Source organism: Schistocerca piceifrons, chromosome 6 (assembly GCF_021461385.2).
Source record: "Schistocerca piceifrons isolate TAMUIC-IGC-003096 chromosome 6, iqSchPice1.1, whole genome shotgun sequence".
Taxonomy (NCBI): domain Eukaryota; kingdom Metazoa; phylum Arthropoda; class Insecta; order Orthoptera; family Acrididae; genus Schistocerca; species Schistocerca piceifrons.
Window position 1 is genome coordinate 550,227,873 of NC_060143.1, and position 16,623 is coordinate 550,244,495.

At 42.4% G+C, this 16,623-nt stretch overlaps 1 protein-coding gene across 1 annotated transcript in view; it reads left to right on the forward strand.

The window, feature by feature from the left end:
* LOC124803456 overlaps window positions 1-16,623 on the forward strand; it is a 128,496-nt gene that overhangs the window by 52,526 nt on the left and 59,347 nt on the right. The window contains exons 4-5 of the mRNA XM_047264645.1: window positions 6,295-6,372; window positions 7,400-7,607. Of these exons, the coding sequence (XP_047120601.1) occupies window positions 6,295-6,372; window positions 7,400-7,607 (286 nt within the window). The remainder of the gene's footprint in view (window positions 1-6,294; window positions 6,373-7,399; window positions 7,608-16,623) is intronic.

Consider the following 16,623-nt stretch of genomic DNA (forward strand, 5'->3'; position numbering starts at 1 on the left):
ACTTATACCTCAAAACAGAGAAAGACAGTTGGATATTGCATTAGATCCTGATAAGATAAAAGAAAACCCAGAATAAAATACTGTTGCTATGATATGTCTAAATTCATTGAGGGGAAAGTTTAGACAATGGCAAAATATGAGTAAAACTGAGTATATTACAGATTATCACCAGTTTTATGAGATATAATTGGACGATTGATTAGACAATATTGACATAAATTTTATTAATGATAATATGTCTCAGATGAAAAGTAATTTCAAAGGTTATTATATAGAAAATAACACTGATGTACATGTTTTTATGACAGCATTCACTATATCAAATAGATGGCTCAGGTTGATAAAGTTTTCTCAGTTTGACAGCTGAGTCAATGCGTTGTTCTCCAGCAACATTTCACCAAGTTTCTTACTTTCCATCTTCAGGGGACAATGGAAAGTAAGGAACTTGCTGAAACATTGCTGGAGAACAATGCATTGACTCAGCTGTCAACCCAAGAAGATTTTATCATCGAGATTTGCCGAGAAAGCCTGCATTCTCATATAAGGCTTAGGTTATTTGATATGTTAGATAAACTTGGAGAATCAGTTACGTATTTTGATACAGGTGGGGTAATATAGAGTATATAGATGATGGCAAAGATACTGTGGAAACAGGTTGTACGCCAGGTGAATGGACTCACAAGTTAGGAGACAAGTGGATTCAAATCTTAGCATCGACTGGATCTAAAAGCTACTATTTTAAGAAAAATGATAGAAATACTGTGATGAAGATGAATGGGTTTACTTCAAAATATAAGGATATTCAAAGGTTGAATGGAAAATATATGATTAAAGTACTTGAGAATGAAGTGAAATAAAAGATACAATTAGAGTACAAGCTGATAATGAGCGAATTTAAGCCAAAAACTTAATCAACAAGTAAGTTAAGAAAGAATTCTCATTTTAGTATAGTATAGTAAAAGAATAGTTCTAGATAATTATGATCCAGTGCCATAAGTATATTACAATTAAAATAAGATTTCTACATTTTCTAACATAAAAATAAAATTTGTATTGGGAATTTTTTTAAACATTTATATAAATAAAGTAACTTTTTTCTTGTATTCTCCATTTTCTAAAACTACTTCCTTTCGATTTCTCTTTTTTAATTCATACTTTTGAGAATCATGAATCTGAATTAGAAAGTCAGAAATTTGAAAACTATCTTTAATACACCAGCTTTCATTAAATATAAGTAATGCTTCCTTTCTACTGTAGCTAATATTTTTGTAAAAAATTATAATTATTATTTTAATACTCAGATTTTGTATGTAGACTTTCGTTTTTTAAAATTCTGTTAAGCTTTTCTTGTTCTTCATGAGAATAAATATTTTATTTCTATTTTTGTCACCAGAGTTTTGGAGCATAATTCATTTTTTTAACGTTTGATGGTTCCCAATATTTTGTCTTCTTCATTTAAATAATTTTGTTCCTTTTGTCAAATACATATCTATCTTTAACAACGCCACCACTGGAATAATACTGTTTTTGCAATCAATGTTGTCTACTTATAACATGTAACATTTTTTGCAATAAAAATTTTGTCCATTTAAATGGAGCCCCTCCTGAAGAAGCTCATTAATGCAAGCAATTCTAATTTGTTTAAAAAATAGAGATATAAATGTAATGGGTTGAATAACACTACTGGATACAAATATTTCAATACCAGATGTGCAGATAAAATAAGACTGTGCTTAATAATGGGTTTAAGATTCCTTTACTGAATGGGTATTTGAAATCAATAGCAATTTAGGTTTCTAATTGTTTGAAGAGGGACATGTTAAATTGAGATACAATTGATTAAAGGAAATGAAAGCTAATTCTAATAAATTTCATGATTTAGAATTTTTAGTTTAACTGAAATTTATGATCAATTTTTTTATTATTCTGCCCACATTATTTTTTTCTGACAAACCTGCTTAGTTCTCTCTGCATTGTCAGCTACGTCACAACGAATATCTGGTTTGCTACAGCTGAGAGCTGTAGAGTTTTACAAGTGGCTTAGGTTTCAAATATCCTGGAATACCACTACCCATATCGTTTAGTGCCTTGTGAACTTTGCGTGGAAAGACTTATACCAGACTGGACATGCATACTCTGCAGCACTTTGAAATGTTGCTAGTGTCGTCGTTCGGAGGGTTTGTCGTTTGGAGTCCTCCCTACTACCAGTGATCCTCGAAAGGATACTATTTCTGGCTTCCAGCTTAATTCTCATATCCTTACAGTGCTGCTTGTATGACAGACGAAGTGATTGGTCTCTTTCTTGTTATTCAAATGTTTCTGACAAGTTAATAGCAAAATGGCGTTTTAGACAATGTAATGATAGCTCAGCATAAAAAAGTGACATAAATTTTATTTTAAACAGGGCATGAATGTTAATTTAGCACAATGATTGAACGAAAGTGAGAGTTCTGGCGCGCAGACCAGAGGGTAATCCTTCCATCTCCTGTTAAAACAGACGCTGAGAACACAAGTCAGTTCAGTAGGCGGCAAAAATCACACGTTCGTCGGAACTGCGAGGTATCATCTGTCGTTTCTACCTAACACTACTTCATGAAGTCATCATTCAGCTACTTCTTCTTGTTCACATGAAATGTGATACTGGATGGAGGGCTATGGCTTCCACAGCCAGAAATCCTACGCTAGACAAGAACTTGGACTGACCAATTCAACACATATATGTTAGTCCATTCTGCAGGCTGAAAGCAATACGTGTCACTAGTCCACTGAAGAGTGCTCTTCAGAGACAGATAAGAGTTTCTACATATAAAAAGCAAATTTAACTGTGTAATATGTTTACGAAAAATACACTTTGTAGTGAAAAATGTTGTAACATTCGCCTATCTGTCTAATATTCAGTTTCTGATATTGATAGCTATATAATGTGAACCTTAGAGTTTCTGTCAGGGTGTCTCTAGGTTCAGTCCACAGGGAGGATGATCTTTCCGTAGGACGCTCTTCGGACAGCATCAGTTTGTTCTGGGAGTGAGAGACACTGCTGTATACAAGGTGAGGGTAACGATAGTACCTGATATACTTATCGTATGCACAGATGTGGCGGAGAGTCCTCCGGTGGTTGTGCTGCTGCGGCAGCACTGAGGAGGAGGAAGAGGACAACGTTCAGTTGGAGGAAGAGGAGAAGAACGTCCAGCTGGAGGCGGAGGGCGCCCCTCCAGGCCCAGTGACGGTCATGCAGCAGGTGAGGCTCGTCGCTGTACGTCACTCCAGAATGCTAGCAGTGTTTTGGGGCAGACCCACTGTTCAGGGGATGCACAAAAATATGGGAAAGCATTGCCACACCTAACAAGAAAACCCATGGTAATTAAACAATAGCCTCCAGTCGAATGGGAATGGATGACTATGCATTCTGTATGGTTCTCAAGGGGTCTTATACCATTCTTTCTGCAAAATAGTGGCAATTTCAGGTAACAACGATGCAGGTGGATAGCAATCTCGAACCTTTCTCTCCTAAGTAGATCACAAAGGCTCGATAACATTGAGGCCTGGTGACCGTGATAACCAGGGGGGAAGTGACAGTTCATCCCCGTGGAAAAGAAAACCAGTCCTGCACGATGGGAACAGTTTGAACAGGGGCCCTGTTGTCTTCGAGCACAGCATCGCCATTGGGGAATAGACGTTGTACCAGTGGATCAGCCAAAATGCTCATATAGCCATGGGCATTAATGCGACCTTGTATAGTGATCGCAGGGGCCCATGAAATACCACGATACTGCTGCCCCAATCATCTCCAAACCCCCATCGTTTATCGCTCTTGGGATGTAAACTCGGCCATAAGTTGGAAACATTGTACATCATCACTGAGTCGACCAGGTGACCTTCTTCTATTGTTCCACAGTCCAGGTCATTTGTCTTTCACACCACGATTTCCTCTTACGGGCATTTTTGTCCTTGTTGATTGGTTTTGGAATTCCAGTTAGCCCTGAAATTCTCTGCTAATGGAGCTTCCTTAGTGTTGTTGTGGTGCACATGGCGTTCGCGAGGGCCACGTTCGGTTCTGCAGTGACTTTTACTGCTGACTCTTCCTACTGTTCGTCGCAATCCACTCCATGACCGTATGCCATGATCACTCAACACACGCTTTCGTCTCTGTTCTCACTTAGCGGATGACGGTTTTTTTCGTTTCCCTGTACACGCTACAGATCTTTGGCATGGTGCCTCTTGGAACACCGAACACTTCGGCTACCTTGGTTACGGAAGCACTTGCCATTCGAACACCAACAGTTTTCCCACGTTCGAATTCACTTAACTACAGTATAACATTGTTGTTACGACGACTGACATCTGCAACGTATTGAGGATATAGCACAGGTGCCGTTCGTGGTCAGAGACAACAGAGCAACCTGCAGGCTTGTCCAGAATAGCACAAACTTCTCTCAATGTTTCCATAGTCCCGTCCAACGGCTTTATACAGAAGAAGACAGGCATTACATCATACCGCAATTAGCTGTTCCTGCTTCTGCACCTGGACAAGCTTCCCTAGTGACATATACACAGCTAATCAAGGTTCAAGGAGACTGAGCTCTCCTGACAGACCCATTCTGCTCTTACCACTTCTCTACTCACTACTTGACATTCTCCACCTCCTCCTGTACTGTTGGGTCCGCTTCTCGTGTTCTCTACTGGCCAGTTCCTTATTACACGCGGATAGAAGGGTAACCTGAACAGACAGTTCACTGGTGTGCAAAATTAAAGCCACAAACCGAAATTTTGCGAGGTTGCGTTTATTGTGCCTCAAAACAGTACAATCATCTCATAGTACAGTAGAAACAACACAAAGAATACAGAACGTAAACAACTGCAACATGCATAATGGTAGACAAAAATGTCTTCGTGTTTTCCAACTTCAAGGATTTGCACACACATTCTGACAACTGGTTAAAGTGCTGAATGTGAGGTGTGACCACCTCTGGTGCCAACGCAAACCAGACAAACGACGGGGCATGCTGTTAATGTTGTTTTCAATCTCATGTTGAGGCAAGAACGCCCATTCTTATTGCAGCTGCTGTCAAGTCTTGGTGAGTGGTTGGCGGATGCTGAGGTGATGCAACCTGTATCCACAGTGCATCACAGACTTGTTATACTGGATTCAAATCGGTAGAAGAAGCAGGCCACGCATGAGTGCAAATATCTTCCATTCCCAGGGAAACATCAACCACCTGTGCTCTATGAAGTCGATCGTTATCGGCCAGCAGTACGACGTCTGGGCCCACAGCACCTTGCAACAACTGCAAAGGAGGTCCCAAGGAATCCATACGGTACCTGACAGCAGTTAAGCCATGCCGATTTAACTGTGCAATTTCATGAAGAGGTGTTCGAGTGGTCAATGTAACCCCCGCCCACACCATTAGGGATCATCCTCGTTATCAGTCTCTTCCACAATGGTTGGGTCACGAAATCGTGTTCCGCATTCCCTCCAGATCCAAATTGGTCGAGAATCACTGTTCACACCAAATTGTGACTCATCAGCGAAAATAACATTGGACCACAATTCGACCGTCCAGGTGGCGTCTTCACTGCTCTACTCTAGACGTTCCCTTCTGTGAAGACGTGTCAGAGGTACACATACAACAGGTCTCCAACAGTAAAGGCCACTCTTCCAAAGCCTTCTGTACACTGTTTGCCTCCATGCAACATGTGCAGTGGATGCTGCGAGGTCAGATGCCAGTTGCCGTGCAGCCAAACAACAGTTCTCTCTTTCTCATCTTCCACGTGGTAGGCCCTGTCCCGGTCTTCGGGACACAGTTTCGATCTGTATAAACTGTCGCCCATCTAATTCATATTAAGCCATCGGGTCACATCAGTTTGCGACTGTCCTGCTACCATTCTTCCCACGGCCCTCCACCGCAGAGACAGTGGTAGGCGTCATCTCAGAAACTTGCCTGTGATATATATATTATTCATTTTGAGGTTGAAGCCAATTCTTGTGTCTCTGTAAGCAATCCAAAAATATGTGAACTGTACTCTTCGATACATAAGCACCTAAGAAAATTATTACACGTTGATCGGCAGTGGGCACAAGTGAAACGGAACATTCCTGCTTCGTGCTATTGGCAAGCAACACGAACCGTTGACATGGTATCGATTTGAAAAGTCTCAAGGAAAATTGAGATTAAGATGCAAACACGTGTTCTTAATATCGACATAGTCCAGTTTTAAGAAAATTTTCCCGTGTTAAATCTACATTCAGAGTCAGGTGTCGGCTACTATGTAGCTAATAAACCCTTTTCTTTACAGGAGTGGCAGACGTTTCTGCAGGAGTTCCACGCAGTCTACAGCGGACTGGCGGATGAGCTGTCTATAGAGTCATCAGACGTGAGTATCACTACCTCTCTGGACTTGTGTCGTAATTGATAGTCGCAGATTCTTACGGCGCATGTGCTAGTTGCAATTCGTACAGAGCCCATAATGATGCCATAGAACCAATTAACATTAAATCTAGAAGCGGAGTTAGATGTTGGTTAATCTGTAGCTGATACAGTCCTTCGTCTACAGGAACGTGAGCTGTTTCTGCAGGAGTGTTTCGAAATGTACTGCAGGATGATGGAAGAGGAGCTAATGCAGTCAATAGGGGTGAGTGTTACTAACTCTGTATACTTCAGTCTTAACTGTTAGCCATATATTCTAGGTAGCTTTTGTCGACAGCAGATTACAGTGGCGAAGGCATTCATTTCTTCAGTCGCCCCAACCCCCCACGTAACCAAAAACATTACGTACATCCGCAAACTACATATCTCTGCATCTATTCATGTCTATTGTGCACTCCGATGGACTTGGGCAAATCCAGCAGGACAATGCGTCACCCCACACGATCATAATTGCACTTGAGTGGCTCCAGGAACGCTCTTATGAGTTTAACACTTCTGCTGCCCATCAAAGATCACTATGCCACGGAGACTGTCTGATACCACAATGTTTAACAACATTTCCCTGTTATTTGAAACATGTCAACAAGGTAGGCTACATTTTCCTCACATTTAAACGGATTTATTCAGAATTATTGATACTGAAGCGTTGTGTGAAATCTGCCACGAAATCCCGTCAGTGATAATGAGAATAAGACATACTCGGTTTTCTTTTTCTTTTTGAATGGTTTCGTCATGTTGGTAGTCTGTGTCCAGAATAAAGAAGCTAGAGTCACTGACCTCTTAAAGAGCTTAATAAGTGTGTATTAAAACAGTCAGCAAATTTGAGAAAACCTGCACGAATACCACTTCACCATCAGTGAAGCAGTTTAACAACAGCTTTGCCCACCTAGATCAGAAATTTACCACACATTTCCATTTCCCTCAATGCCTCATCAGCTGTAGTGACGTCACAAAACGTTGTCCTCGTCTCGCAGGAGACGGCGGCCCCTCCGCTCGCCCCCGCACCCGCAGCCCGCAGCGCTTCGGAGGTGCCGCACCGGAAGGGGAAGCGACGTCAGCGTCGTCGTGGCCGGCCCGCCGCCGCCCCCCGTAGTTCATCCTCCAGCAGCGGCGAGGCTCCACGCACCAGGTGGAGGCCGCGGCGGCGCTACCGCAGGCGGAAGCTACGTGCGGGTCTTCGAGGCCGGTTCGCCGCCCGCACCGCCGCCGCCGCTGCCCCCAGCAGCTCCTCGTCCGCCTCCGGCAGCAGTTGGGAGCTGCGGCGCTAGAGGCGGAGGCCCAGCCGCCGTTGTCGCGCCTGCGTTCGCACCAGCGTGGGCGCGCGGAGGCCGTGAGTCAACAGGCAGATTCTGCGCGACGACTACAGACTGTGTTCGCGTGCACAACAGTAAATAAATGGATCCCTCGGGTCCGTCTTGGCACTCTGTTGTTGTTCTTGTAGTTTCAATCAGTGACAGACCTCACAGCGGTGACCGACATTACGAAATTGTTAATCAAATCGTTTCTGGGATCCGCTGTGTTAGCGTCAGATCCCGCTAGATTATTGTGCGCGGAAATGTTAGCAGCAGCAAGCAACAGGTGCTTCACAGAGTCTCCCTCTGCAGCAGGGCGCCTCGCGTTTTTTTTAGTGTATTTCGTGGTCGTCAAACATGGCGTGGAACTGTTTGACGACCATTTCCCAAAGGAGAATTCTGTTCAGAAAACTTAATGGGAGCAGCAAGGTTGCCATGGACACACCCCAGTGGCAGTTTGGATCAGACGTCGTGTCGCTGTCTGGCGGCGTCAAACTTTTCCGCTGCTGCCTGCTTCTCTGAATATTCGAGCAACCAGTCACAAGCACAGAGTGTGACACGAGATGACCTCCACCAGCACATATACATATACATACGAATTGTCTGTAAAGCGCTAGAACGGACGTGCTGGACACTCTGAAATATTTCATCTGATTTTGCGGAAACTATTTCGTAAACATATAGATTTTTTCACATCCCAAACTGACACCTTGGAGCGATAGTAAATTGGACTTCTTTTCGCTGTTCATCATAGTTATTGTTATGTATCAAAGTCAATACACAATACACGAAATCTTAAGAGTTTACAATGGTAAACATGCATTGTGTAGACTTTGTTCCATTTCAGGCCATACATTGCTCAATATCAAATTTAGATATCATATTGAAATAGTGTTATGTTGAAGACAAAAAGATATTTCCATTCTCGACATATTGGTTTGTATATATATGGGAGGATAACATGGTACATTCAATTCTACGTGCGACTTGGATGACCTATAGTCATAACATATGTCGTATTTCATGACCATTACTAGATACGAAAATGGCATTTTCTTACAAATGCTGATGTGGACCAGACACACACTGTGTCATGCAATTAATACCATAAACTTTTTTATCTATCGAGGTATGGAAGCAACTGCAGGTTTTTCGACGCAACCATATACTTTTTTGGAACTGCAGTTAATATCTTGTCAAAGAAGAATACAGTGACAGAACGCAAGTTTATATTTACTACAACCTGTGTGAGCTACTGAGCTCTAATCAAAACCTGTTATGTGTCATGTCACAAGATGTAATCCCTAACTACACCTTGTGACCCTTTCATTTTGCATCAAGGCCTTTTCTTTACTTACAACCTTTTAATGCTTTACAGGTGCGTGTAACGACATCGGCTTCCAAATTAATTTTCTAGCATCGTTATTGAAACGGTCTTCATAGGCAGGCGTCTGATACAACACTTCAGTTTCTTTTACTAAAAGATGATACATCCAACGTGCTATCATCCCGTAATGCAAACTGTCAGGTAAAATTCCCTGTCCACATCTTCAAATTACAAAAGCCCTGGAAACATACAGAACACAAGATGACTGTTCCCACTAACTTATTAGTCGTGGTGTATGGCCAAAGCTGCTATAGTAATTAGCTTTGACGTTCTCATTTTAACTTTAGATTCGTTTCTCATTCAGTAAAATATCGAGTGTGCTTAAGATTAACCTACATCCCCAACACCGATAATAACTAAAAATAGTGTTACATCAAATCAGTTCGGCCTGTGATCGGCATGCGAATGGCTACATGGTTTTTTTATGTCAGGAGATTTGTTTAACTTTTATGTTGAAGTGTTGAACGAAACTGAAGAAGAAAAATTCTAGGGTTAAGTTTTGCAAAGATCGACAAAGATCTATTGATAGGGCTTAAGATTAAATTAAAGGTAGAAGCCTGAATCGTAGCAGCTAACTGATAATGAAACACTGAAGAGTGCAGAAGAATTAAGCAATTCTGGCAGCTTTGAACCAAAATTTCACGCTACAGCTGAACAAAGATAAGTAGAAGCGGCATCGAAAAATCTTCACTGCCTTTAAACAGTCGAGCACTGAGGTGACAAAACTCAAGGGACTGTGATATGCACGTACACAGATGGCGGTAGTACGGCGTACACAAGGTATAAATGGGCAGTGCACTGGCGACGTAGTCATTTGTACTCAAGTGATTCATGTGAAAACGTTTCCTGTGTGATTTAGGCGGTACGACGTGAATTAACAGAGTCAGAACAGGGACTGGTAGTTGGAGCTAGACGCATTGGCCATGCTATTTCGGAAATCGTTAAAGAAATCAGTACTGCGAGATCGACAGTGTCAAGAGCATGCCGCGGATACCAAGATTCAGGCATTTACCCCCACCACGGACAACGCAGTTGCCGACGATCTGCACTTAATGACCGAGAGCAGCGGCGTTTTCATAGCTGTCGGTGCTAACAGACAAGCAACACTGTTTGAAATAACTGCCGAAATCAATGTGGGACATATCCGTTAGGATAGGGCAGCGAAATTTCGCACTGATGGGCTACGGCAGCGGACAGATTTTGGTTGCACCCTAAACGACTGGAAAACCGGGGTCTGACCATGTGAGCTCCGATTGCAGTAGGTAAGAGCTGATGACAGCATTCGAGTGTGGTGGAGATTCCATGAAGCCATGGACCCTCGTTGTCAACAAGGCGCTGTGCAAAGTGGTGGTGGCGCCATAACCATGTGGGCTGTGTTTACACAGAATGGACTCGTTCCACTGGTCCAAGTGAACCGATAATTGACTGGTGTGTTGTGGTACTTGGAGACCACTTGCATCTTTTCAACGATGGTATTTTTATCGATAACATTGCACCATGTCAATCAATGGCCACAGTTGTTCGCAATTGGTTCAAACAATATTCTGGATAATTCAAGATAAAGATTTGGCCACCCAGATCACCCGACATGAATGCCATAGAACATTTATAAGACATAATCAAGAGATCAGTTGGTGCTTAAATTTCTGCATCAACAACACTTTCACAATTATGGATGGCTGTAGAGGTAGAATGGCTCAGTATTTCTGCTGGAGACTTTCACTAACTGCTTTATGCTGGACAGAAGGAGATCCGACGTGATGTAGGCAGGTATCCCAGTGTAGCATACCTAGAGTGGTTTTATCCAGAGATGAGCGATCAAACTCCAAGATAAAAGACATTTTTCGCACACAGTAAATCTGTTACCCCAAGAACAAACAAAATTATGGCTATGATACCTCATGTTGCCCCCCCACGAACCATGGACCTTGCCGTTGGTGGGGAGGCTTGCGTGCCTCAGCGATACAGATAGCCGTACTGTAGCTGCAACCACAACAGAGGGGTATCTGTTGAGAGGCCAGACAAACGTGTAGTTCCTGAAGAGGGGCAGCAGCCTTTTCAGTAGTTGCAAGGGCAACAGTCTGGATGATTGACTGATCTGGCCTTTTAACATTAATCAAAACGGCCTTGCTGTGCTGGTACTGCGAACGGCTGAAAGCAAGGGGAAACTACAGCCGTAATTTTTCCTGAGGGCATGCAGCTTTACTGTATGATTAAATGATGATGGCGTCCTCTTGGGTAAAATATTCCGGAGGTAGAATAGTCCCCCATTCGGATCTCCGGGCGGGGACTACTCAAGAGGATGTCGTTATCAGGAGAAAGAAAACTGGCGTTCTACGGATCAGAGCGTGTAATGTCAGATCCCTTAATCGGGTAGGTAGGTTAGAAAATTTAAAAAGGGAAATGGATAGGTTGAAGTTAGATATAGTGGGAATTAGTGAAGTTCGGTGGCAGGAGGAACAAGACTTCTGGTCAGGTGACTACAGGGTTATAAACACAAAATCAAATAGGGGTAATGCAGGAGTAGGTTTAATAATGAATAGGAAAATAGGAATGCGGGTAAGCTACTACAAACAGCATAGTGAACGCATTATTGTGGCCAAGATAGATACGAAGCCCACACCTACTACAGTAGTACAAGTTTATATGCCAACTAGCTCTGCAGATGACGAAGAAATTGAAGAAATGTATGATGAAATAAAAGAAATTATTCAGATTGTGAAGGGAGACGAAAATTTAATAGTCATGGGTGACTGGAATTCGAGTGTAGGAAAAGGGAGAGAAGGAAACATAGTAGGTGAATATGGATTGGGGGAAAGAAATGAAAGAGGAAGCCGTCTGGTAGAATTTTGCACAGAGCACAACATAATCATAGCTAACACTTGGTTTAATAATCGTGAAAGAAGGTTGTATACATGGAAGAACCCTGGAGATACTAAAAGGTATCAGATAGATTAAATAATGGTAACACAGAGATTTAGGAACCAGGTTTTAAATTGTAAGACATTTCCAGGGGCAGATGTGGACTCTGAGCACAAGCTATTGGTTATGACCTGTAGATTAAAACTGAAGAAACTGCAAAAAGGTGGGAATTTAAGGAGATGGGACCTGGATAAACTGAAAGAACCAGAGGTTGTACAGAGTTTCAGGGAGAGCATAAGGGAACAATTGACAGGAATGGGGGAAAGAAATACAATAGAAGAAGAATGGGTAGCTTTGAGAGATGAAGTAGCGAAGGCAGCAGAGGATCAAGTAGGTAAAAAGACGAGGGCTAGTAGAAATCCTTGGGTAACAGAAGAAATATTGAATTTAATTGATGAAAGGAGAAAATATAAAAATGCAGTAAACGAAGCAGGCAAAAAGGAATACAAACGTCTCAAAAATGAGATCGACAGGAAGTGCAAATGGCTAAGCAGGGATGGTTAGAGGACAAATGTAAAGATGTAGAGGCCTATCTCACTAGGGGTAAGGTAGATACTGCCTACAGGAAAATTAAAGAGACCTTTGGAGATAAGAGAACGACTTGTATGAATATCAAGAGCTCAGATGGCAACCCAGTTCTAAGCAAAGAAGGGAAAGCAGAAAGGTGGAAGGAGTATATAGAGGGTCTATACAAGGGCGATGTACTTGAGGACAATATTATGGAAACGGAAGAGGATGCAGATGAAGATGAAATGGGAGATATGATACTGCGTGAAGAGTTTGACAGAGCACTGATAGACCTCAGTCGAAAAAAGGCCCCCGGAGTAGACAACATTCCATTGGAACTACTGACGGCCTTGGGAGAGCCAGTCCTGACAAAACTCTGCCAAATGGTGAGCACGATGTATGAGACAGGCGAAATACCCTCAGACTTCAAGAAGAATATAATAATTCCAATCCCAAAGAAAGCAGGTGTTGACAGATGTGAAAATTACCGAACTATCAGTTAAATAAGTCACAGCTGCAAAATACTAAAGCGAATTCTTTACAGACGAATGGAAAAACTAGTAGAAGTCAACCTCAGGGAAGATCAGTTTGGATTCCGTAGAAACACTGGAACACGTGAGGCAAAACTGACCTTACGACTTATCTTTGAAGAAGGATTAAGAAAAGGCTAACCTACGTTTCTAGCATTTGTAGACTTAGAGAAAGCTTTTGACAATGTTGACTGGAAAGCTCTCTTTCAAATTCTAAAGGTGGCAGGGGTAAAATACAGGGAGCGAAAGGCTATTTACAATTTGTACAGAAACCAGATGGCAGTTATAAGAGTCGAGGGACATGAAAGGGAAGCAGTGGTTGGGAAGGGGGTAAGACAGTGTTGTAGCCTCTCCCCGATGTTGTTCAATCTGTATATTGAGCAAGCAGTAAAGGAAACAAAAGAAAAGTTCGGAGTAGGTATTAAAATTCATGGAGAAGGAATAAAAACTTTGAGGTTCGCCAAAGACATTGTAATTCTGTCAGAGACAGCAAAGGACTTGGAAGAGCAGTTGAATGGAATGGACAGTGTCTTGAAAGGAGGATATAAGATGAACATCAACAAAAGCAAAACGAAGATAATGGAATGTAGTCTAATTAAGTCTGGTGATGCTGAGGGAATTAGATTAGGAAATGAGACACTTAAAGTAGTAAAGGAGTTTTGCTATTTGGGGAGCAAAATAACTGATGATGGTCGAAGTAGAGAGGATATAAAATGTAGACTGGCAATGGCAAGGAAAGCGTTTCTGGAGAAGAGAAATTTGTTAACATCGAGTATAGATTTATGTGTCAGGAAGTCGTTTCTGAAAGTATTTGTATGGAGTGTAGCCATGTATGGAAGTGAAACATGGACGATAAATAGTTTGGACAAGAAGAGAATAGAAGCTTTCGAAATGTGGTGCTACAGAAGAAAGATTAGATGGGTAGATCACATAAGTAATGAGGAAGTATTGAATAGGATTGGGAAGAAGAGAAGTTTGTGGCACAACTTGACGAGAAGAAGGGATCGGTTGGTAGGACATGTTCTGAGGCATCAAGGGACCACCAATTTAGTATTGGAGGGCAGCGTGGAGGGTAAAAATCGTAGAGGGAGACCAAGAGATGAATGCACTAAGCAGATTCAGAAGGATGTAGGTTGCAGTAGGTACTGGGAGATGAAAAAGCTTGCACAGGATAGAGTAGCATGGAGAGCAGCATCAAACCAGTCTCAGGACTGAAGACCACAACAACAACAACCTCATGTTGGCTCTACCGACTATAAAGTAATGCTGTACGTGGTATGGTTGTAACATGAAGTCCTGTTCGGTGGAGACACAGGATTTTCTCCATGTGTCTGGACACATCGCCTTCGTCTCGTGCGTTACATGACAAGAGCCGCAACGAATGCAGCAGATGTGACACTTGTGACTTAAGACCCTTCTTCACAAGTCCTGTTGAGAGCTAACTGGCAACCCAGGCAGTGTATCCACTACATACTGTGGGACATTGCAGGACTGTTTCTTACCGCTTAGGGCGTGAACAATATGATTGTGTATATGACATCATGAGAACCAGACACCAACTCACTGGGTCTCGAGACTGGACGCTTGACTTTCTGAGCAGAACAGTCTGCAAAACGAGTTCACTGTTTGTATTCAAATAAGACGCTCTCAATCCGCAGCACTGGCCCCACTCGAGATCTGTTAACAAGGACATGTCCCATGTGCATGAATCAACTGGACTGCACCAATACACCAAATCAGTGAAGAAATTCGCGCTGATCATTTTGTCCTGAGTCGACACCACTTCAAATAGGAGGTGAAACAGATAGTATTGTTGCAAATTGGGAACACTTGTATAAGGTCCATATTTATGTCACAAAGCCAACTTTAGAGCAGATCACTTATTAAGGAAGCAGCTGCTTATTTTTGGCCAAGTTCAAGTAAACGTGATGAAAAGCAACAAATGATAAGAGATCCTAATATAAAATGCTCAAAAAGAAAAACTTTTATCCTACTCTCATTGTTTGTATAGTTTGAGTTTTGCTGATCACCAGCCTCTTTCTTGATGCTCTTTTGCCCACAGAAAAATGCTATGTAGAGCCACCAATGTTCTGTAGGACGAAGTTAATACTTATTCTCGGTGCAGTTGACGTTAGTGCACTGTGTGTCAAATCAAGAAGCTGAGTCCGTGAAATGTCACTCTACAGTCAAGATGAGTTATGAGTATGGCAAGCTGATCGTCGAACTGGCGAACTGGCATACACATAGCGACATTATTCGAACATTAGACAACTAACATGAGATGCAAAACACTGAACATCTGCCTCATCATGGTCCCTGCACTCATAACGGTCCTATCTGCTGCCTCCTAGCTATAAACTGTGGCTCCGAGCAGGAGAATGCAGAAGTGCTTTGCGCTAACTTTCTGGAGGCATCTGTGAAGGCTGTGTCAACACAAGACAGTATGCAGTCGTCTCCAGGCGATCGGCTTGGCCTCTAGCTGTCCATTAAGAACCAGATCATGAACCATGCTCACCCTCCCCTGGACTGTATTGTGAGTGAAGAATGTGGGTAAAGGAACACCAAGAACAGAAACACTGGGTCAGTGTGCGTTCTCTAGCCCTGATGGCCATGGTAGTTGGGAGTGGACGTGGCCAGGTTCCAGCACACATCTGAGGCATGCAGTCCCATAAGATGATCGGGCAGAGTGGGGGGGGGGGGGGGCGTGCATCAGTCATGTTTTGTGCCAGAACTGTCTACAGTCTACATAGGTTGGATGCTGCTCCTCACAAATTGGAGGGCTGTGCACTACTGCGATAGTACCCTCCAGCCTATTGTCCAGATCTTCCAAGGCATAATCCACGAGCACACCGCACCCTCCTCGTGAACATCTTCTTCCAGATGGTGGGAATTCAGTGAATGGAATGAATTGCAGTATCTCCTCACAAGAATCCTTCTCAGTATGCTAATAACAAGCTGTAGCTTTCACTGTGTAAACATAGAATCCCTTCTCGTTCTACGAATGACATAGGAAGGCAGAGTGCATTTACTTTGGTTATTCAGAAGACTCAGTCTTTCATTCCTTCTCCACTTGTATTTAAGCACACATGTGCTCATGGACACGCAAGTTACACTATTTTTGAGCAGTTTATAAAGAGAAGGGTACCAAGTAGTTTTACTTCTGTTGTGTTCACCAAAGTACACTTGACATTAAATGTAAAGGTGACAGGAAGAGAATCCATCGTCACAGAAGGTAGTCGCTCTGATTGATCTTTCTTACTATGCACACAACATTTGTCTCAATGCAAATTAGTTATCATCAGAAATTTAAGGCAACCAGAGTAAGAAACACCCAACAATAATTTATTAATAATACTAGACTTTTTTTGCAACTTTGCTTGTACATGCTTTTGACATACACAGTAAGACCAAGAAAAATGTGACACTCTTTGATAGCCGATATCAATGGGACAAAATGACATACCGTTACAATAATACCTTGGGGGGAAAGGTTATTTTATGTGTTCAAAGTGATTCCCTATTAGCAGCCAAAGAACGTCACTGGCGCCGAACTGTTGACC